Source organism: Phoenix dactylifera, chromosome 8 (assembly GCF_051530095.1).
Source record: "Phoenix dactylifera cultivar Ajwa chromosome 8, Ajwa_hap1_PhDact_Kaust_v1.1, whole genome shotgun sequence".
In the NCBI taxonomy this organism is placed as follows: domain Eukaryota; kingdom Viridiplantae; phylum Streptophyta; class Magnoliopsida; order Arecales; family Arecaceae; genus Phoenix; species Phoenix dactylifera.
Window position 1 is genome coordinate 3,067,394 of NC_143197.1, and position 23,327 is coordinate 3,090,720.

General features: G+C 41.4%; 3 protein-coding genes across 4 annotated transcripts; all 3 read left to right on the top strand.

Annotated features, from left to right (window-relative positions):
* The first annotated feature begins 476 nt into the window (after positions 1-476).
* On the top strand, positions 477-12,856 carry NFXL2 (NF-X1-type zinc finger protein NFXL2). Its single transcript, XM_008795074.6, has 13 exons — positions 477-1,769; positions 1,967-2,080; positions 2,175-2,230; positions 2,920-2,986; positions 3,991-4,083; positions 5,028-5,113; positions 5,189-5,351; positions 5,496-5,717; positions 5,968-6,158; positions 8,223-8,304; positions 10,606-10,812; positions 12,262-12,348; positions 12,431-12,856. The coding sequence occupies exons 1-13, from the start codon at positions 630-632 to the stop codon at positions 12,587-12,589; spliced, it is 2,667 nt and encodes an 888-aa protein (XP_008793296.3). The 5' UTR covers positions 477-629; the 3' UTR covers positions 12,590-12,856.
* Positions 12,857-13,502: 646 nt separating this feature from the next.
* On the top strand, positions 13,503-15,020 carry LOC103709618 (Rhodanese/Cell cycle control phosphatase superfamily protein). Of its 2 annotated transcripts, none has more exons than XM_026805350.3 (2): positions 13,503-14,093; positions 14,167-14,541. In XM_026805350.3, exons 1-2 carry the CDS (start codon positions 13,648-13,650, stop codon positions 14,384-14,386), a joined length of 666 nt encoding a protein of 221 aa, XP_026661151.2. In that variant the 5' UTR covers positions 13,503-13,647; the 3' UTR covers positions 14,387-14,541. The 2 variants fall into 2 exon arrangements, with proteins under 2 accessions (XP_026661151.2, XP_008793287.2); XM_008795065.5 differs by having other exon boundaries at positions 13,510-14,093; positions 14,185-15,020.
* A 4,475-nt stretch (positions 15,021-19,495) lies between these two features.
* Positions 19,496-22,448, top strand: LOC103709609 (putative serine/threonine-protein kinase-like protein CCR3). The gene has a single exon (XM_008795055.6). It carries the CDS (start codon positions 19,910-19,912, stop codon positions 22,289-22,291), a length of 2,382 nt encoding a protein of 793 aa, XP_008793277.4. The 5' UTR covers positions 19,496-19,909; the 3' UTR covers positions 22,292-22,448.
* The last annotated feature ends 879 nt before the right edge of the window (positions 22,449-23,327 follow it).

The following is a 23,327-nucleotide window of genomic DNA, read 5'->3' on the forward strand; positions in this document are numbered from 1 at the left end:
AGAAAGTTAATTTTTTTAAAAAAAAATGCAAAATTTCAGTAACATTTATGTACCTATATAAAAAAATTGCAAGTGCATTGTAAAGTTGTTATTTCATATGTTAATGGAGCCAAATTGTGTTGTACCTTTATGGAGATTGGTTTAAACCAAAGTTCACCGATTCGGTACTGGAGCCCGTACCGGTATTACATCAATATAACATCGGTATGGTACGACATGCATTTTTTTTAACATAACGAAAGTCAATACGCTATCGGTATCGATGCCAGTACCGAAGTGGTATGGTATGGTATGTCCGATGTAGTCCAGTTCGATACGGCACGGCATATTATAATTTAAACACCCTGGAGATTTGGATACTCAGAGACAAAATTTGGGAAAATGAAGTCTCTCTAGGATCTAGGAAACTGAAAAAAATAAATAAATAACAAATCTTGAAAAGCCATGAAGTCGGCAAGGCCGGTTGCCGGCTTCATATGAGAGCCAGCCACTGATTTGGTGTGGGAAAGACAGCCAGCCCCATAGAAGTACGCAAGAAAAGCCGAGAGGAGGGTTGGTTAGGAGGTTCCTTCTCTCCTTGCCGTCATTCCTGTCGTCGCGAGAGATAATCAGCGTGTTTCCACTCACTAATGGCCGCCGCCGCCGCCTCCACTGGCCGTTTTCCTATACAGAACCCGGCTCCTCCTTCCGGTACCGTCTTCTCCGACTCCGACGCCAGCAGCGGCAGCGGCGGCGAGGAGGCCGCGGGCCGCCGCACCGCCCTTGAGGACTCGATCTTCGCCGCCTACCTCCAGATCTCCGGCCGCTCCGCTCCTGACCTGTCCAAGATCCGATCTTTCCTAGCTTCCGCCTCCGGCCGTGGTCCCTACGTCGCCTGCCTCATCTGCCTCGAGCGCGTCCGCCCCTCCGATCCCGTCTGGTCCTGCTCCTCCGGCTGCTACGCCCTCTTCCACCTCCTCTGCATCCAGAGCTGGGCCAACCAATCCTCCCACCGGCCTCCCTCCGCCACCCAGCCTGCCGCCGCCTCCACCGACTGGCCCTGCCCTAAATGCCGCCTCTCCTACCCAAGAACCCTAATCCCCCGATCCTACCTCTGCTTCTGCGGCAAGGTCGAGGACCCGCCCGCGGATCCCTGGATCCTCCCCCACTCCTGTGGCGAGGTCTGCGGCCGCCCTCTCAGCGGGAACTGCGGCCACCAGTGCCTCCTCCTCTGCCACCCCGGCCCCTGCCCGCCGTGCCCCAAGCACGTCTCCGCCCGCTGCTTCTGTGGTTCCCGCGAGGACGTCCGCCGCTGCGCCCAGAAGCACTTCTCCTGCAAGCAGCCCTGTCCTAAGCCGCTGCCTTGCAGGACTCACCGCTGTCCGGAGAGATGCCACGAGGGCCCCTGCCCTCCGTGCCGGGTGAGGGGGACGTACCGCTGTGCCTGCGGGAAGACAGAGGAGGAGAGGGAGTGCTCGGAGCGGGGGTTCCGCTGCGAAAGACCATGCGATGGGATGCTCAGCTGCGGGAAGCACAAGTGTGATCGTGGGTGCCATGCGGGCCCGTGCGGGAATTGCCCTCTTCAGGGGAGGAGGACGTGCCCGTGCGGGAAGAAGGAATATAGAGGGGTCTCTTGTGATGCAAATGTGCCTGCATGCGGCTCGACGTGCGAGAAGATGCTGAGCTGCAAAATTCATCAGTGCCCAGAGAGGTGCCACCGGGGGCCATGTGTGGAGACATGTAGGACTGTCGTCGTCAAGTCTTGCCGATGTGGGAGCTTGAAGAAGGAGGTTAGTCTTGGCTTCGGATGCCAAGGTGTTCTTATTATAAATTCAAAGTTTGGTTTTCTTTTCATTGTGTTTAAGGAAATCGTATGGGATTTCTGTTCCTTATACCTTGAAAATTGTTAACGTAATAGCTTATAATAAGCAAAGTATAACCATGTATATTAGCTGAATTTACACAATTGGACCCCAATCTAATATAGGTTCCATGCTATCAAGAATTGGTCTGTGAAAGAAAATGCCAGCGGGTACGAGATTGTGGACGGCATGCTTGTAGGCGTCGCTGCTGTGGTGGGGATTGCCTTCCTTGCCCAGAGGTGTATATCTTTCAAAAACTTTCTTGCTGTCTTCTTTCCAGTTAGGAGTCTTCATTTGCACTAGTACAGAAATAGTAAACTATTGAAAGTTCAGATTTGTGGCAGGAAGCTAAGATGCAGCAACCATAAATGTCCTTCACCATGCCACAGGTACTTGATCCCGTTGATGATGCCATATGACTTGATATTTACTTTCTGGAGCTTTCAGTGACATGTATATTTGTCTTCTCTTGTGCTATCTGTGCTGCAACGAAACATTGTGGTCAAAGATATATGGTGTTATCATCTGGCAAAATATGCTTGTCTAGGCTAAACTTAAGTCCTGAACTGATCAAAAATAGTCTTGTATAGCAGGAGAAATTTTCATTTGCTCCATATAGCCAACCAATGGTGTGTAATCTTGATTTCTCAGTCTGCCTTATACTCTTTATATTTATATATTTGTTTGTATGCAAAAATTGACAAGATTCCCTTTTGGTAATTTTCATTATTATTTTGTTTTTCTTATAATTAAATTATGTTGACCTAATAGAAGTCTCTTAGCCTTTTCATTCTTTAATGGATGCTAATATCTAATTCTGCAGATACATTCCCATCCAGGATTTAATGTTATAATGAGTCAGCAATCTTCAGTAGAATTTCTGTTTGCTAGAACTTTAAATTGACTCTTCTTGATAATTAGTATTGCTTTTCTCCACTTGTTTATGGTAAATCTTTTATAATGGCAATAATCTTTCGAAGATTTCTTCTTATTCATTTGAAATGTTATTTGTGTTGTTTGTAATTTTTATTCTCTCTAATATTGTATAACTTATTTTTTATCTGCATTTTCTTCCTAGAGGTGCCTGTGCTCCTTGTCCCGTGATGGTGTCCATTTCATGTTCATGTGGAGAGACACACTTTGAGGTGCAATTAATTAGATTATATATTTAAAACATTGTTGCTAGATTATTTTTTGTTCTATATATGTACTCGAAGAATGTATTTTTGTTGCCGTACATTTAAAAATGGTTTTTTTTTTTTTTTTGCTTAGCTCCAACCATTAAAACAAATCTTTGAGTGGCAAACAAACAAATCTCTTGCAGTTAATATTTACCGTGAGATTGTGCTGAAGATATGAAATATCATATGCTTCTATATATAGCATAGAAAAAAGTCTTAAATTAAGAGTGGCAAAATTTGACCTGGAAGTGCCAACTCTGACAACCCAACCGAAATAAATGGGTTCGGGTTGACCATTTTTAAATTTGGATTAGAAACATATCAAATGAAACCAGCCTATTAATAAAATGGGTGGATATGGGTTGGAAGTTTTTTAACCCAATCTCGCTTCAACCCGAACCAAACCCGATCCATGGCCACCCCTACTCGACCTAAACTTGCCAACCTGCACCAACATGCACAAAATAAATAGGTTCAGATTGGCCATTTTTAAATTTGGGTTGGAACAGGTCAATCCAAAACCAACCCATTTATAAATGGGTGGGTATGGGTTGGGAGTTTTTTTGACATGACCTACTTTGACCTAACCCGACCCGACCCATTGCCACCCCTACTTAAAATTCTTTTTGCCCACCGTTTTTTTGATGCATAGAATATGTTTTTCCAATTATACAAGTCGCAAACTGCATGAACCTATTTTTCTGTTTCAAGCCTGAAAGCTCCTCCTTTTAATCAATAAAAAATATTTATATTTATTATTATGGACTACACATAAATGTTTCAATTATTAAATGCCTGTGAGGCATTTATTCTATATTTGGTTTATCGCTAATCATGCACATAAATTACTTCAAAAATAATGAAATATATTTTAATAGAACTTTTAAAGTTTGTTTATTCAAAATTACACTTAAGCAACTTCTACCATATTTATCCTGATGTTGATATTGCTTCAATCAATTGTTCAGGTTCCTTGTGGGACTGAAAAGAGTCAAAAGCCGCCCAAATGTCCCAAACCATGTCATATATCTCGTCTTTGTATACATGCATCTGAATGCCGGGTAAAACTATTTATTTGCTTAATTTCAGTCTCCTCTAGAACATTGATACAACCTGCTATTATTTCCCTGAGCATTATTTTGTATGCCTCTTAGTGTTATGGTTGTGAACAATTGTAGATATCGATAGATTGGTTGGTACAGCAGTCATGTTGCTTATTTAAAAACAAGGTTGTGTGTGTTGCAACTTCACATTTGCACCAATAGCCTTGTTAGTTTCCTCCAGAATCTTGTTTATAAAATTGGTTTAAGTTTTATGGTGTCTACTGTACCATATTGTTTGATATGTATTATAACAAGACACCACTATTCATTCATGCATCTTTTATGTATCCCATTAGGTTACCTTTTATTAGAAAATCATGAATGTCAAAATGAAACTGACTTGTTTAACCATGGTACAAGGATAAGTGAAGGGGAGAACCTGGGCCATAGCATCTTACTGTCTCTTTCTTAAAACCAGTTAAGTTAGGAAGCTAAGATCTACAATATTTTCTAAACGTTTGAGCATCATGTTTGGATAATTCATTACTGGTCTATGATACATAATTAGCTAGTGTTATAAATTGGAAGTTATCATACAAGACTGAAGGTTTTATTCATTTTTGAGTCCTTTGTGGAAGCTGGATGAGATACAAGTGTTATCTCATCAGGAGAAATTAATATTGGCTGGACTTGAGTGGGTTAAAGGCCAGATATTAGAATGATGACCCCAAATTGCATGCAGAGTTTGGGTGACAAGCTGGTGATATATTGATCAGTCACATTTTAATGGTTGGGCATCTTTGTTAAGTTGATTGGAAAACTCTTTTAGTTGCATTTTTTTATTTAGCACACAAGTTAACTTTTTCTTATTATATTTTCTGGAAATATGGTGTCCTTTATCTCGAGAGAAAATTGCATTCAAGTCTCCTCACATAATGTTTAATGTTCTTTTCTTCCACCAGCCCCACAAGTGCCACTATGGAGCTTGCCCGCCTTGTCGAATGATTTGTGGGGACAAACTTCGTTGTGGCCATAATTGTAAAGAAAGGTTTGACATGTCGCTTGAACAAGATATTTTAACTTGTTCTATATATTTGATATAATATATTCCATTTACAATTAGGTGCCATGGTCCTGTGCCGCCTCCTATCCCAGAATTTACCCTGAAACCAAAGAAAAAGAAAGTGAACCAGCATATTGAATATATAACTGGATCACCCTGTCCTCCTTGCCAAGAAGTCGTTTGGATATCATGCTTTGGCCAGCATGTTGGGGAAGAACGTCCGGTATGTTTTTAACTGATCCTTTTTACTGAAGATTGCTAGAAGTATGCTACAGTTTCTTTTTTTCAAAAAACTGAATTTTCATAAAGGATCGCATAAGGCAGTTGATATTTCATCTTTCTTATGTGATTTTATGTTGATTTTTAGATGGTTTGCTCCAATAAGAGACAGTTTACCTGTCAGAACTTATGTGGAAACCTTCTCTCATGTGGCAATCATTACTGCACAAAACCTTGTCATGTTCTAAAGAGCCAACAACTGAAATTGGATCGGCATGAAAGATGTAATAAGGAACAGGCTCTCGTCCCATTAGATGCTGAGAGTGGACTTGCAGAGTCTTGTGAAGAGTGCTTCCTTCCTTGCGAAAAGGTTTAATTGCATTATTTTTATCGCACTACTTTTGTCAGGATGCATTTCTCAGCAATATATATATATATATATATATATATATATATATATATATATATATATATATATTTATATTCAATATCACATCAAGACTCCTTTCTCTTTGGAAAGTTTCTATAATTAGTATTTTATGACCATCTTTATTTTCATATAGGAAAATTTACTTTTAGACAATTTCGTATCTGCTCAATTTTAAGTTGCATGCGTTCAGGTTAGGAAGCCATCATGTTCACATCCTTGCCCTCTACCATGTCATTCCGATGATTGCCCGCCGTGCAAGGTCCTTGTCAAAAGATCTTGTCACTGTGGTGCCATGGTGCATGTTTTTGAGTGTATATATTACAACAGCTTGAGTGACAAGGAGCAACAAAGAGTGCGGTCATGTGGTGGACCATGCCATAGGTAAGTTATACCCTTCTCTTTTTCTTGCTTCTTTTAATTAGAAGTCTACATTGTTGGCAATTTCCATGTTGTTTATTAGGTTTCTCGGATTGTAACTATGTATGGAATCATTAGATACGATTAATCATCATATGCTCATATTTATGGTAATTTTTGTTTTCCTATGAATTGAAAAAAGAAAAACCATGCTGAATAATCAAATGTAAGTTTATGTGATAGCAATAAGCATTCTACGCATGCCAAACTATCCTAATTCTATTGCATATTCTTGACACTATTTCAAGGTTCACAATCTTGGTATCAGACCTTGTACCGGTATCATATTGGAATAGTGACAATATGCTTAATATGGGGATTGGTTTGCTCACTGACACTCGATATGCCTCCTATACCGAGTATCAGAATTAGTACGATAACCATACTCCCAATACGGGAGGTTCGCAGTACGCATCAATATTTGCGAACCTTGCTCTATTGTGTCATCATTCTTATTCATGGTTTTCACCTCCCTTATAAGAGTGTTTGTCAAATCATTTAAAACCCAAATTGCTGCTCAAAACCCCTCGGATCCACTCCTTGCTTATGTGCTAATCTTTTATCTTGTCATTTGAATGCCCCACTAATGTAACCTCATTATTTCAAATAATTTGGCCTTAGATAAGCACCGATGCACAATTAGATTCTACATAGCCAATATTAAATAAAGGGGATATATATTTTTTATCTAATTTTTGCATCCTCACCTCTAAGTTCATCAATTTGATACATCTCAGCCGACCACCTTTTGGACAATTTTTTGGCGCACATTACTCTCAATGTTAAAGATTAAACACTCTTCAAGTTTCAGTTCATGGATATGTTATAAGGCTTTTTAGGTTCAACCTGAGTGGTGGTGAATAACTACCATATTTCTCAAAAAAACAAAAGTTTCAGGTCATAATATAGTTATATTGTATTATAGGTGTCATTTTGTGTTAATCAACTGAAAAATGCATCCTAGAATTGCATATGCATGAAATCGTCAATGATAATGTAACGGCCGAAGTTAGGAGATTGCGCTAAATTTCAACAAGAAATCCAGGCTAAACTGACAAACTAGTTCCAAAAATGTATCAAAACATAATGGTGAATAATACTTTTTGTTGTGTAAGAGATGAACTAATCATAATATGAAATCAGCTTCCATTTTCTCTAAATCTATCATAAATGTTTCCAAATTAGGTCACGTCATAAACAACTTCAATAAGCACTGCAAAATAATGGTTTTGGGATGGAAGCAATGAAATCAATAGTTGCAAAATAATTGGTACTGCTAAACGCTATCCCGAAAAGTGAATCCGACTGGGCTTTCATCTCGAAAAAGGATGGGCGGGCTTTGTCCTGGGCGTCTTAATATTTGTACAAATAAAATTTTTGTATGATGAAGGCAATTTTGAAGAATTGTTGTGGGGTAGATACATGAGAAATACACTTCTTGAGTGTTAACAGAAAACCATGTCTGGTGAAATGTAAGGGGAAATTTTGAAGAACTTGAAATGTATAGGCTGAAAAGTTGACAATAAAGAGGGCATGAGTACATAAAATTAGCTTAAGAAGATACATGGAGGTGAATTTACAGGGAAAGTAGTTGTAGCATATCAAATGTCGAGGAACACTTGATATGTTGTGGCCATGTGCCACAAAAAGTAAATGAATCATCTTCTGAAAGAAACAAGGAGGAGATGGGCAACTGGGGTTTTCGGATAACTTTGATACGGATTGTGGGAAAGTACCTGGAAGAGCTTCTACTAGTTCCAGAGAAAAAGATGATTCATATTGCCAAATAGATGGAAATCATGGGATAAGGCCTCTTGGTTATGGGTGAGGCTGCAGTTACTAAATTATTATTTTTTTGCTATATGTCCATTTAATCAGCTTTAACATGATGAAAGAATTAATCTCTTATTGTTGATTTTGTATATTGGCTCCTTGTTGATTATGTTGTTTGTGTGAGTTTATAGCTTGTTTACATTGACTTTTTTTTCATACAATAAGAGCACTATCCTTGTGAATGTTTATGTGCAGAAAGTTATCAAATTGTCCACATTTATGCTCTGAAACATGTCATCCTGGTCAGTGCCCATCAATTGATCAATGTTTGAAAAAGGTAAAGCTGACACCACCTCAATCATACTACGTGATGAAAAATATTATATTCTTCTTCCATATGATCATCGTTTTCCACTTATATTGTCCCAATAAATATTATGATTATCATATATGCTACTGATACTTAAATTGATACAGTAACTTCATTGGTTCCACCCACAAAATACTATGTTTTTTTAATAAAGTAAGCACAGAAAGCAAGGTATGCAATGAACAGTTTCAGTGTCATTTTGGCAGCAGGGAGCCCTAATTTGTGAATTCAAGGAGATTGTATATACCTATCTGAATTCTCTGCTCGACCTAATGGTAAAACAATGGAAACCCATGTTGGTGGTGGTGGTGGTTGGATTTAAAGCTGAAATTGCCAAAAGAAAGCCTAAATGTAAACACAGAGAACAACCCTTATTCCATTCGTTCATATTGTTTAGTTGAGGCTCTTAAGCATGGTGACGTTGGAATATACTTAGTAAAGGAGAAACCTTAAGGCCAGTTACTCGAAATCAACCCTTCAAAACTAAGTTTACAGTTTCATCAACTCCTTGAAAAAATAGTTAACAATTCAAAATTAATGATAAATTATCCAATTCAAGATACAAACCATGAAACATGATATGCACTATGAAAATTGTGCGGAAACCAAAACTTATATATTTTAGTGGTTTCTAACTTATTCATCAAATAGGTGTTAAAATGAATGGTTTTAATACCATGATACTATGTTTTATTATAATCTATTCATCAAAAATCTAATGAATTTAAATCTACCTATGTTTTGAAGATTGCATAGATCATGATACATTAAATGGATTATCAATATATGTGCTCGATCATGTACTTTACCACACTAGTGCATATGATATCTTCATTTTTTTGTATTGACTTGATGCATAGGTTAGAGATTGGAAAAATGTATAAATTTTGTTTCTAGGCTTTTCTTGTAGGATAGGTCATATTCAATAGTTTGGATCTTCAATTTGAATGGCGTATCATTGATTTTAAAATCATTAACTTCTTTTACAAGGAGTTAATATAAAGTGTGTGTGTGTGTGGTGCTAGACTTAGCTACACTCAAGCGGATCTTCACTCAGATCCAATCAAGTCTAGATCGGATAATGGAGTCCCACATCAATGATCTAAGCCATTGAATATAATATACTCTCTATAAACTGTGTACATACAAAAAAATCATGGAATTTGGAGACCCCTAACCTTTACATTAAGTGGTTAAAATATTGGACAGTTTAAATAATATGAAACAATACATGTTCTTTTGACCATTTGATGCATAGGCTAGGAGTCTCTAAATCACATGATTTTTTATGTGTAAGCTATTTAGAGATAATAGAACACATCCAACAGTTCGAATTATCAATATGAGACCCCCATCATCCGATCTGGATCTAACCGAATCTGAGTGGAGATCCACTCGAGTGTAACCAAGTCCAACTCTATATATATGTGTGTGCATGTATGCACATACACATATATATATGTATATATACACACATAACTTCATTTGAAGAAATTTTTTTTAATGTTAATTAACAATTCTCAAATCACACTTCTTAAGCACTTTTCATGAGACACACTTGCCTTTCTCATTTCCATTATTTACTGAATTTTAGTAAATGCTAAGGAACATGTTTCTTGGTCTTTTCATTATTTCGCCTCTTTTTTCTTATTTTGTCTGTCATCTTTGTCCACTAAGATAAGCTGAAAGGGTGATGCTATAAAAAAAATTAGCTCATGTTGTTTGGATTAATGCATTTATGAAACACCACTATTGCTTGTCTCAAGACTATATGAGAAAGGTGGGCAATTAATTTAAATTGAGAGCCTATTGCAAAAAAACATGTTAAACTTTGAAATAGATCCAAATTTGGCAAGTGTGATTGTTTGGTCATTCCCTGTTTTGTTTTGGAGGATGCAACAAAAGGAGGGAAAGATGTAAGGTAACATGGATGGAGGTTGTGAAAAAGAAATGGAAAAACTTGAAGTGACATATCAGGAAGTTCTAAATAAGAATGTTTGGCGAATGAGGAACCATAAAGTCAAACCAGAAAGCTAGATAATTATGATTATGGCTTTATTATATACATTATGGCTATTGTCTAGGTTTTGTAGCAAAGTATTCTACTTTGGATTTCACTACGACTCGTATTGAAAAAAATATAGTTTTATGTACAGCATTCATTCTTTTTTTTAAAGAAAAAGAAAAAGAAAATCAATTTCTTAGGAAAACTAAAGTGACACTGTTTTTTATCTAGCTTCTTATTTTTTTGCTGCTATATCTTGCAAGGTCACTGTCCGTTGTGCATGTAACAACCTGAAAAAGGAGTGGCTATGCCAAGATGTACAAAAAGAATATCGCAATGCTGGTCGGGATCCTAGAGACGTACCAAGGAGCCAATTTGGAGTTGGTCTGCTTCCATGCAGTGTAAATTGCCCTAATAAAGTCAGGGTTGTTGAGTCAGAATTACAGCTCCGCAAAACTAGCGAGGCCAAGGTAATATATAATTTGCTATGTTATTTTTGCTACTTCCTAATAATTCTTTTAATCTGTCCAATTTTTATACTTGGAAAGAACTGGATTGTCACCATATACTCTAAGCTATGGGTTTATTACAGAAGAAATAAGCACATTCATTTAAGAGTCACATTTGCAAATTTTTTTATTTATATATTCATCATTACCACCAGTGCCACGACCATTATCATTTCTTCAATAAGAAGTGTTACTCCTAGTCAGTTAGAAAGTGAGAGAGTCATTTTGATTAGGGATGCAATCAAGCCAAGCCGGGTAGCTAAAGCCTTAAGCTCAACTCGATTTAAATTACTCGGGCTCAAAACTCGACTCGAGATTGATCGAGCTTTAATAGCCAAGTTCGAACTCGACTTGGTCAAAAAAAATACTCGAGATCAACTTGACTTAACTCGAATATTAACCGAGCCATACTCGAGCTGAAGTTCGAGCTCGAATTCAAGCCTTGATCATAATTTAAAATATGGTTAAAACAAAATATAACATAATATTATCTTTAAAATATTGAATTAGTGAGATATATATATATTATAAATAAATATAATATTATTAACAATATGTATATACTTGACTAGGTTCGCGAGCCTCTCGAGCCAAGTATTTTGCACTCGACCTTGACTTGAGCTTGGTAATAGTCAAGCCGAGGTGAGCTTGGACCCAAGTCGAGCTCAAGCAACTCATGAGCTGCTTGGCTCATTTTGCATCTCTTATTTAGATTTTAGTTTTAAGTGGAAAATATGTTCTGTTGAGAATTTTCTTTTTTTCATTTGTTTTAATCCATGGCCAACCCTAAATAGAAGGTTATGATATTGTTTGTTTTAATCTATGATTTGCTTATTGAATATCCTATCAGAAAACTATCTTTATGTGTAGCTCAAGGTGATTCTTCTCTCTGGCTTAATTTATTGTTGCTCTTCTTACTACACGAATTCATGATAAATGCATTTGCTGAAAGAAGTATCCATCCAAGTTTCCGGACACTCTGGAACACTATTAAGCGTGTTTACCTGCGGAAGCTTCTCTAAGCAAATATCTGAACAACTAAAAGTTAAGGTCATGATTCTGATTCAAATCAGAATTAACTTTTTGTGGTTTCTTGTTCAAAATAAGGATCAAAGTTTACGGACAGGACTCTTGCTCTTTATGGCATCTCTGTCTCTGCATATTAGCTTTCTTTTCTAGCGTACTGATTCTCAGTCAGAGGTGAAGTGAGTTTGTTTTATCACGTGTGACATGTAGGAGAGGAAGGATTGTTGCCCTTCATATATAGGATAAGTAAAATGTGGCTTTAAAAGGAAGCATGCATTTTTTGTGTCATTTACCAATGCAAGCAAATTCTCTTGTTTGTAAATGCATGCAATATGTACTACTTCCCTTGAGGTGTTAACTTTTGCTTCAAATTTATTTCCAAAGAGCCCAGTTGTGGAAGTATCAAATGTCCCCAAGCGCCGGAAGAGACGTGAGCGGGTACAGGAAACCAGGCAGGCTTCAAAATTTCAGGTTAGTGTTATCTGTTCTAAATGATGTTGTTGTATTGCTGCTATTTTCATATGCATGATTTGAATTTTCTTATTTTACACAGGCAATTAAGCAGACTGTTTGGAGATTCCTTTTGTTTATTTTGATATCTGCAATGATCATTGCAAGTGCTTACTATGGTTATAAGGGCCTTTTCTGGCTTTCCGATTGGATGAATGAGATCGAAGAAAGAAGGCTGAGACAAAGATTTCCAAGAGCTTGATCTTCTGAGAAAAATAAAAGCCGTTGGATTTATTTATTTGTTTACATTTAGTTACCTTCTGGTGATCACTAATAATGCCAAATCTAACATGTTCTATTTATAATTGTACAGTGTGAACCAGAAAAGCTATTTGAGCTAAAAGTTGTAATGGTGCATCAGACATTTTTGTTTAATGTTGTAACCATAGACTAACTCGACATTGTTGATATTATTAAGGCAGAGTTTACAGAAATGTAATATCAAAAGGGTTGTAGGAGTTTTCCGTGATTGGTGGTCAGCGAAGCTTTATATCTTCATGGGTGCAAGTTTGTAGATGTTGTATTCTGTTTGAAACAAAATATGATGCCTCAGGATTGGGTTGTGGTTGTTTGATCGAAATTATTTGGGTGTCCTGTTTGTTCGGTCAAGAGTGTAACATCATTGGAGCTGCTGTTATGGTAAGAAATGGACTGTTGTTTGCTTGCTTGCTTGCGAAATTACCATTTTTAAGGCAACGTTGTTTGCTTGGTGTGAAAAATAAGTCGCCCAACAGTGAAGGGGAAGACGAGGGGAAGGCAACGTTGGAGATGGCTGTGCTTTTGTCTTTCGGGTGTAAACCGGCTATCCTCGATGAGAGAATAAGATTCAGAGTTTCTAGGGGGGAGACTTTATGTGAAGCTTGCGACATATCGACACGCGAGTAATTTGAGGTCTACATAATTCTTCCTCAATATATTTGTCGTGCAAGAAGAAGTGGGCTGGGTCTGCCTAAAAATCTAAGCTAGATCCTATTGATCGATGATTGCGTACAGCTAATCGAGCTAGACAGCGAGAACCTTCTTCGAAAGTACTTTCTGAAGGGGATTGTAGTGGTATCGCCACCAGCCAGACTCTGTTCGAACTTGGACCGATCTTTGGGCCGAGACCTGGTCACCCTCCATCTACCTGTCTCGTCTAAATCACCATTCGAGACTTGGCTCACCTTGCGGTGACACCAACTCCACTCCTAGTCCTTACTCCTTAGGCATACGCAAAGAGTATGAGAACACAAATGAGAATCACCGGATAAGGAGGAAACCATGGGAATAGCAGTTGGTGTAAACCACCTCTCCTCAAGAATTGTGGCTTGTGGGGCGCGAGCCCGACAGCAGCAGACCCAGGCTTACCCGGAGGAAGGAGGCGGCGGCAGCCCGCAGGAGCTGATCCGCTCGGGCGTCGTCCGCGCGATACCGCCCAGAGACGCGGCGTCGGCGCTGCAAGCTCAAGGCTTCCGCCTGCTGGACGTCCGGCCGGCATGGGAGTGGGAGAAGGCTCGCGTCGGGGGCTCCCTTCACGTAGCCCTCTTCGTGGAGGACACCGACACCAGCCCCATCACCCTCCTCAAGAAGTGGGTCCACTTCGGCTACGTTGGGCTGTGGACCGGTCAGCGCTTCACCACCATGAACGGACGCTTCCTCCCTCAGGTGGAGGAGATGGTTCCTGACAAGGAGGATAAGCTGCTTGTGGCCTGTGGTGAAGGACTCAGGTAGATGAAGCACCCTCCATTCATTTTTTTATTGAAGCTTTTGAACTCAGATTTATGTTTAAGATGATTGTAGGGTGGTATCATCCTTCAGGTCTATGGTTGCGGTGAGGATATTGCACAAGGGAGGGTACAGGAACTTGGGATGGTTGGCTGGAGGGTTCAATAGATCAGGAGATGGTGACCTTGCTGAGGTCGAGGGAAGCGCCAAGCTACGGTATGCTACTGTAGGTGGAGTGTCCTACTTTTTCCTCCAGTTGCTTCTGTTCTTGCAAGTCTTCGGCAAGGAGAATTGATGTGAGTATGATCGCATGTGTTGATGGATCTTTTTTGTGGTAGCCTTGTTTGTTACAGTAGTCTGGTCGACGGACCATATGATTGTTGTTATTTTTTGTGATTTTGTATCTTGCAACGCATGAGATGCCCTCTAATTGAAAAATGTTTTAGCTTTTATTCTTTTTACATGGAGAGAGAGAGAGAGAGAGAGAGAGAGAGAGAGAGAGAGAGGTGAAGAGGGTGTTTATATAGAAGAAACTTGAGTTGAGTACTTGTGTAAAGAGCGAGCTAGATAAACAGAGTTAATTAAGGTATGTGGCTAAGACTTCGTCTTGTAAAATGTAGAGCGTGGACGACATGATAAGAGCTTTTTAAGTTCAGCCAATAAGTGAGGAACTATTGATGGACGAGTTGAAAGGATAAGAAAATTTAGCCAGAACTCACTCATTTGAAATGAAAGGTGGAGACAAAATAGAGGCTTTTGTTAGGTTGACCTCAATGATAAATCTAAATGAGTGCATAGAAGTGTGAGGTTCCCCATTCTTGTTCGAGCTGACTGTTATGGTTGCAATTTTCTGCTTTTTTGAAGTCTACAAGATCTTCGTATCTTCTTCTGTAAGAACTGTTCTTTTTAATAAATTGGTGGCAATCGTATAATCCTATTGCGTCCTTCTTCCTCATAAAAAAAGGAAAAAAAGAAAAACTCTTTGCGAAGGAGAGTATTAGGAAGTGGCAAACTTATTTCCCAACAGTAAAGGAGAAAAAGTGAGGTGAGGCAAAACCTTGGAACTGGCTGATTTCGAACTCCTCGTATACTTCATGAAAGAATTCAAGAAGACTTCTTGAGCATTATCAATTTTGGAATCGAGTTACGAATGCAGATTTTATAACCACAGAGAACTGAAGGGCTCCATGACCCTCCTCCCGGTGGAAATGGACATGAGCTAGGTACTGGCCTATAAAACTTTGGTTGGCTTCATATCCTTATGAGGTTGTGATGCTCAGAAGCAGCCAGATTGCATTCAAGCTCATGCATGTTTCTTTGCTCTTTTCGGTCATGCAAGCTTTATCATGATGATCAGATCATGGCCAAGACCCGGTCATCCTTCTCGTGTGCAGGGAACCCACCAGTGGTGGAGTGCCTATTTCTTTCTCTAGTTCCCTTTATTCTGACAAGTGCCCGGGAAAGGGAATTCATGTGGGTCGCTGGATGAGCATATATATACTCTCTTCATTAATGGATTTTGTTGTAACCATGCATGTGTCTTGTATATACTTGGCAACAACCCATGCATGTAATCGGTTTCTGTTCACTTTGTTTTACGTATTTGTATTTGATACAAAAGGTGTTCAAACTTACGGTTTTGAACTTTTTTTTAATGTAAAAAAAAACACATCAAACGCACCATAACGAGCATGATTGCTATCGTTGATGTCAAGACTCTAAAGACTTTTCTACTCTGGACTACATAGATATGACCTGCGTCTTCAGTGCTCACGATGCATTGCATATCCTAGGAAAACTATATGATGAAGCAGCCACCAAGTATCCAACCTCGTCCTGACGCAATATCCAACTCATTGCTGCAGTAAGCACGCACAGATACCCCAAAATCTAAGGCCTGTTTAATATACTATTGTTTTTACATTTTAATTTCTGCATAAATGAACAAAATATCAACGTCGAACATAATATTTTTGCATAAGACTTTTTATGTCCCTTGGTTTTGTTTCATGTTTTTTTTTAACTTTCATACATCTTGCTTTTGTTTTCATATTTATTGAAGAAATGAACCTTTTTCTGCTAGAAGCTCTATTTAAAAAAAAAAAATTGTGAGATTAGAAGCTTGGACTCTCAACCTCTTACTCAAGTGGCTTGAGATTAGGAGGGACTAATTCCCATTCTTCTATCCTAATTTCCACCATTGAAAGCAACTCTATTTGAAATTGAACACTAGATCTCTTAGCCATCCAAAATAAAATTTTATGATACTTTTCTAATTATTATTTTTTTAAAAAAAAGACCAACTTTCAATTTGCGTCTGTCTTCGTACCCACCATGTATGCATACATCCGCTTTAGCAAAAAAAGAAAAAAAATTATCTTTTTTCAACCAACGTCTTTCAGGAGCAAGAGTAACCATTGAGTAGTGGCAGCGATGGCGTTTGTTGAAATTACCGCTTGTCCCAAAAGCTTAAGCTTATAAGATGAAGTAGATTTATTTATATATTTTATATTTTCTTACAATATATGGGCTCTATTCTGATACCATGTTGAAGTCACCACTTGTCCCAAAAAGTTAAGTTTATAGGATGAAATAGATTTTGATGGGGGGCGAAATGGATCGTCCAGTCCACAACAAAAGGGCCACCCAATTTCGGCCCAACAGACACCAACATCGACTCGACGTGTCCTCGGTCCGACCCAGAATCAGCCCGACCTCGGACTCCACCGAAAACTCCTTCGGCCTTGGATATTTGCCGACGCACCCCAGCCAAGCTCAGGGCGCCTTCCTTATTCGCCGACGCGCCCCGGCCAAACTCGGGGCGCCTTTCTTATTTGCCGACGCGCCCCAGCCAAGCTCGGAGCGCCCTCTCCAATTATACATCCCAGCCCCTAAGCTCGGGGCGCTTCACCGGGCACACCTCGGCACCTATCAAACCTACCTCGCCAAAAGCATGATGTGACCTCTTAATAAGTTCGGTTTTACGGACGGCCGCACCCATGTGCATGCCCACACCCTCCTACATGGCCGTACATTGCGACACCACCATGACATACTACTCCGTCCATATCCTGCAAACGTCTTTCCGTTTCTAAGAACGGACTCCACCGCGCACCATAATCAAACCCTGGCTGCGTGCCACTTCCACTCATGATAGGGACGGGCCATACCCTGCCACGGCTGTCAATGCCTTACCGTTTCCAAGAACGGACTCCACCACGTGCCATAGCCAAGCTCTGGTTGCGTGCCACTCCCATTTATGATGGGAACGGGCCATACCTCCGCCACCTAAGCATCCCTATTTGGACTATAAAAAAAAACCAACAGGTAACACATGAGTGGACTTTTAGTTGGATCTAAAATGCTCCATTTTAACTTGATCGTCGGAGGGTCCTCATCGGAAACACCGGTGAGGCTTTGTGCAGGTACATCGCTGACCGCAGGAGGTGGCTCTCTCTGTCTTCCTCCACACTCCAGCAACTCTCTCGACTCCTCCGGAGTGGTCACCCTCGGGCCAGATTTGAACCACAACAGATTTATTTATATATTTTATATTTTCTTACATGTCGGCTGCGCCCTTGAGATTTAGCGTGTGAAAGGATGCCAAAAGAGGTGACTACGGCAACGACTGAAGCAAATTATCCTCTTACCATTCACTTCAAATTAGCAGCTTCTGGAGCCGTAAGAGGTCACGATACCTCTTCCATCGCCGATGAGTCATCGATCACGGTTCCATACCCCTCTTTCTCTACGCGGTGCTCATCACGTCGTCGCCTGAAGGTTACGGGATCTCTAACTCAAGCCTCCGGCTATCCCCCCTCCCCCGCTTTTTGACCAAATGGTTGCGGCCACTTTGACTGCTGACCGGGTCACACACCGGAGAGACGAGAAGAAAGGGCCCGACGCGCGCGAGAATACCAACGTGTCACGGTTGGTCAGTCCTCCCCTCTTGGCCTCTCTCGACGCTTCTCAGACAACGACGATCGTGTCACGCTCCAGATAGCTATTTGATGATGTTGATGACCATGCCTTCCCCCCCGCAGGAAAACATCCATGCTATAAGGCTAGCTTGGTTCGCGGAAAGAGAAGAAGAAAAGTGTGGTCAACGAAAAAATAATATTAGAATTTTCAAAGGAGAAAAACGAAAAAATTGTATTTTTATGAAAATATGATTCCTATATTTAATGGAAAAATCTTTCCCATGATAAACATGAAAAAGTTAATTTTTCGTGGATCGAGAATAACTCCATTTTTATTTTTTCCCAAAAAAATTCTTCAGCATTAAAGAAATATTAAAGACCTAATTTTTATTAAGAGTATAATAGGAATTACACATAACTTTCTAAGAAAAGTGGATGGTCAACCAAACATAAGCACTCTATGAATCTTTAACTTTCTCATGGTCAACCAAATACGCCAAAAATACTTTCACAGGCATACTTTTTCCAGAAATCTGCTTTCCAAAAATCATATTTTTAGGAGGAAAAATGCTTCTCACGAACCAAACGAGCCCATAAAGTTCCAAACTTAGTTAAATCCATTTTTTTTAATAAAAAGTTCCATAGCAAATCACCATCATCCGAGAAAGAAAATTAGTTTGTAATCACTGCATCCATTCAAAGCTTGATTAAAAGGAAAAAGAACTCAAAATGATCGATGGTCACCGCTTGGAGTGTTAGGATATGTAGAGGACCCGTGATCAGTCAAAAGATGGTATGTACATTTATTTGTAACGGTGAACGGTGTTCCAATGTGGGTGTTTGTTTCTCCAAGATGCTCTTTTCCACCTCAGCAGATTTTCTCCTCCCCGCACCTATCTTACATTTTAACCCTAAGATCAAAAGTTCTAGCCGTTGCCGCTAAAAATCTAGCCTAATACAGCTAAATGAATTGACAAACGATGATTTGTCTACTCGAATGGACTATTCGGAGTGAGAAACAGTAAAGAGAACTATTGAAAATTGTCTGATGCTTAAATATGAGACTAAGGAACTATAGAAGATAGAAAAGAGTGAAAAAATGATTATATTTGGAGGCTCTCTTGAACCTGTTTATATAAAAATAGAGGCGATTAAGCCATTGGCCAAAAATTGCTGGATGAACTATAACCGTTCTCTTGATAAATTTTAATTATATTTAATGCGCTTTAATTCATGTACACATGGCATGTCGTGATTTGTCGATCCGAACCACATCACTAAGCACATTTATTTATTATTTATTTATGTAATATTTTATAAATAATAAAATCAAAATAATAAAAATTCAAACTCGGCAATGCTTTTTTTTTAACCAATTTTACAATTTAACCACAAGATGAAAAGTTTTAATGGTATATTTATTACTTATTTATATAAATATTCCATAAAAATAAAATAAAACATCAGAAATTCTAATCTTTCTTTTAGTACTCATTTATTATTTCTTTATATAAATTTTTTCAACTAAAAAAAAGATCTCGTGCAACATTCCATGGGATGGTGGCAATAAAAGCAGGTGGAATTGTGGCTGGTTTGCTGCTTCCTACCACCGTTTTTATATTAAATTCAAAGGGCAGAGAAAAGTTCCAGATCTCTCCGGCGCCGTTGATTTGGTTTTCATGACCAAATCCTCCCATCTCTTTCCTTTTTATCTCAGTCCATTTACGAATTTTCCGAATCACTGCCGCGTCCCCCAAGTCCGCGTTCCCTTCATTACTCCCCTAAATTTTTAAATCCCTCTATTTTGTTCTCAGGCTCTCTCGTCCAACATTCCTGATGAGGCAACACCGAAGGGAAGAGCGGTGTATCGTCTGGCCTGGCCCCATCAGGACCGTCCGATGAGGCTCCCCGTCACCGCCGCTGCTGGGACGATAGCCGTAGTGTTGATCGCCCTCTTCTCCGCCGCCGCGGATGGGCTGGGCTCCGCCGCCACCGTCGCCATCAGCCACGGCACGGACACCGTCTGCGGGGTCCTCGCCGGGAACGCGCCTCGGAGTATCCAGTGCGCCCGCGGAACGCAGCCGGCCTTCTCTATATCGTCGAACGTCTCCTTCGACTCCGTCTCTGGCGGCCGGGACTTCCTCTGCGGGCTCAAGTCCGGCGGCACCGCCTTCTTCTGCTGGGACGCCAGCAACGCCTCCTCCACCGACTTCCCACAGAAGCGCGTCTACAGCGGGCCCGCCTTGACGGACCTCACCGTCGGGGAGAACCAGATCGCCGCCATCGATCGGAACGGCACGGCGATCCGGTGGTGGCGGGGGGGCGGCAGCTTCCCCCGCTTCAACGTCTCCAGGTCCTACCGCTCGCTCACCTCGGGGCGCGGCTTCTCCTGCGCCATCGACGCGAACAACACCGTCCGGTGCTGGGGAGGGGTGCTCGGCGAATGGATCCAAGGATTCTTCTCGAACGCGTCGATGGCTAGCATCGTTGCAGGCGACTTCCATGTCTGCGGTCTAAACACCACGGGCTTCTTAGTCTGTCGGGGAATCAACGATTATGGGCAACTGGACGCGCCCTCTGGCCCGGCATTCGAGTTCTCCAGCCTCGCTCTGGGAGCAAGCCAATCGTGCGCGGTTCGGCAAGCCAACGGCACGGTGGTCTGCTGGGGCGGCGGCGGCGGGAGCGGGACCTATGCTCCGGTTAACGCGACTTCGTTCCTGTTCATCGTGGCCGGCGGCGATCTTACCTGCGGCCTCACCACTATGAACTTTTCGGTGGTATGCTGGGGGACGAACCGGAGTAAACCGGCGGTGCCCCTTTCATTGGGGAGAATTCTTCCAGGGATTTGTACTGCTGATCAGAGCTCTTGTACATGTGACATCGTTCCGGATTCGGCGAGTCTCTGCTCTGGTTCTGGAGTTATTTGTAGGCCCTGTCTATCTCCGTCGTCTCCACCGCCGTCTCCTTCACCGTCGGCACCACCTCCGCCATTAACGTCAAGAAAGACAAGCAAGGGGTGGCTGGCTTTCGCGATAGTGGGATCAGTCGGGGCCTTCTCCGGAGCTTGTACGATAATCTACTGCCTGTGGACAGGGGTGTGCAGGAACAAGAAGGTCCACAATTCAGTCCAGCCCACCATCACCGCCGCCGAGAATGGAGGATCCAATGCAGGGGCCACTTCAGGTGCCGGAGCTGGAGGATTGATCCTTTCGAGCCCTTTCACCTCCACTTCGGGGTCCGGGCCCCGAATATTCCGGCGGCAGGGCTCGCGGGTCATGCGGCGGCAGAGGAGCGGCCCGTCGTCGTTCAAGGACAGAGCAGAGGAGTTCACCTTCGCCGAGCTCGCCGCCGCCACTAAAAATTTCTCCTTGGAGACCAAAATCGGCGCCGGGAGCTTCGGCACCGTGTATAAAGGCAAGCTCCCCGACGGGCGCGAGGTGGCGATCAAAAGAAGCGAGTCCGGTCCCAGGACCAAGAAGTTCCAAGAGAAAGAGAGCGCCTTTCAGTCGGAACTGGCTTTTCTCTCGCGACTCCACCACAAACACCTGGTGGGCCTGGTTGGCTACTGCGAGGAGCAGGAGGAGCGGCTCCTGGTCTACGAGTACATGAAGAACGGGGCTCTCTACGACCACCTCCACTCCAAGGACAACAATTCCACCGTCCTGAACTCCTGGAAAATGAGGATAAAGGTGCTATTGGACGCGGCGAGGGGTATCGAATACCTCCACAACTACGCCGTACCGCCGATCATCCACAGAGACATCAAATCGTCGAACATCCTCCTCGACGGGAATTGGGTGGCGAGGGTGTCGGACTTCGGGCTGTCGCTGATGGAGCCGGAGTCAAACGGCGGGCACCTCTCGACGAGGGCGGCGGGGACGGTGGGGTACATGGACCCGGAGTACTACGGGCTCCACCATTTGACGGTGAAGAGCGACGTCTACGGGCTCGGGGTGGTGATGCTGGAAGTCTTGACGGGGAAAAGAGCGATTTTTAAGGATGAGGAGGAGGGGAAACCGATAAGCGTTGTGGACTACGCGGTGCCGAGCATCGTGGCCGCGGAGGTGGCGCGGGTGCTGGACGCGCGGGTGCCGATGCCGGGGCCGCACGAGGCGGAGGCGGTGGAGCTGGTGGCGTACACGGCGGTGCACTGCGTGAGCCTCGAGGGGAGGGAGCGGCCCTTCGCGGCCGACATCGTTGCCAACCTTGAGAGCGCCCTCGCGCTCTGCGAGGACAGCCATGGCAGCATCTCCAGCATATCCCTCGCCTCCGTCGATTGATATTTTTTTCCCTTTCTTTTCCTTGAGGAGAGACCGAAAGAAAAGAATTCTTTTCTTAACATTTCCCTTCCATTTCTCCAAATATTTTGATTTTAATACCTCATTTTTGATGCATGTAAAAGAAATTCTTATGAAATCCTGGTGGTTGGTCAAGTTCTCTCTTTTGTTTTTTTTTTTTAAAAAAGATGGTTCTAGGTTAAGCGAACACAGAATTAATTATGAAAATTTTGACAATCAAATAAAGCATGAAGCTCGAGGCTATATGAGATGGTTTTGTTTGACGAGGAACTGGGGAGTATAGCCCGTGTTTGTCTCATGATTTGAGTTGTTCTGATAAAAAGGAGGATGGGTAGAGAGGAAAAAAAGTTGCCTTTGTAAACCTCTTCTTTGAATGTCTGTCAAGGAGCGTGGTTTGAACTATGCACCTCTTTCTTTCTGGTCTTGGTCATAAACCAATGAGGGTCCTGTATAAATAGGGAGAGATGACATGGGCTTCTTTTACTCAAAATATATACTTCACTTGACCATGAGTATTCCAATCTTGACTGGCAATTCTTACATGTGATGGTTCTTCTTTTCACCTTTCAAATGGTGGCAGTTGATAGTGGCTTTGTTTTTCCTTTTTTTTCTTTTTTCTTTTGAGTAGTCCTAGTTCTATAATATATATTTGTTAGGTAAAGTTATCAAAAACTTTTCAACTAGAATGACCTCATAAGCTGAAGCCATTAAAAAGGCATCGAAAGACTGTCTCTAGTTATTATGTAGTAGATGTTCTGTCAATCTGTTATTGGTACGATTGCAGTTGATTATAGGACTGTTTTCCTCTATTATTTTGAGGAGTGGATCATCTAATTGGTGACATGCGAGGAAAATATTTTAGTCTAGTTTATCTAATACAGTATAAGTTAGGTGAGGTGTCAATGCAAGAGGTTTCCAATATGTTGTTTTCAGACTTCGATGATGCTTTTAGATTTCAATGATTGGATGATTTAATTTTGCATGTCAAATATATTCTAAGACAAATGTCGGCCCTATG

Excerpts from the sequence above, each read along its gene's own strand:
- LOC103709618 (XM_026805350.3), top strand. The coding sequence starts at position 13,648 with ATGGGAATAGCAGTTGGTGTAAACCACCTCTCCTCAAGAATTGTGGCT. Across the intron at positions 14,094-14,166 it reads GCCTGTGGTGAAGGACTCAG|GGTGGTATCATCCTTCAGGT; the intron begins GTAGATGAAGCA and ends AGATGATTGTAG.
- NFXL2 (XM_008795074.6), top strand. The coding sequence starts at position 630 with ATGGCCGCCGCCGCCGCCTCCACTGGCCGTTTTCCTATACAGAACCCG. Across the intron at positions 2,987-3,990 it reads GTGGAGAGACACACTTTGAG|GTTCCTTGTGGGACTGAAAA; the intron begins GTGCAATTAATT and ends TCAATTGTTCAG. Across the intron at positions 12,349-12,430 it reads GGCAGGCTTCAAAATTTCAG|GCAATTAAGCAGACTGTTTG; the intron begins GTTAGTGTTATC and ends TATTTTACACAG.
- LOC103709609 (XM_008795055.6), top strand. The coding sequence starts at position 19,910 with ATGAGGCTCCCCGTCACCGCCGCTGCTGGGACGATAGCCGTAGTGTTG.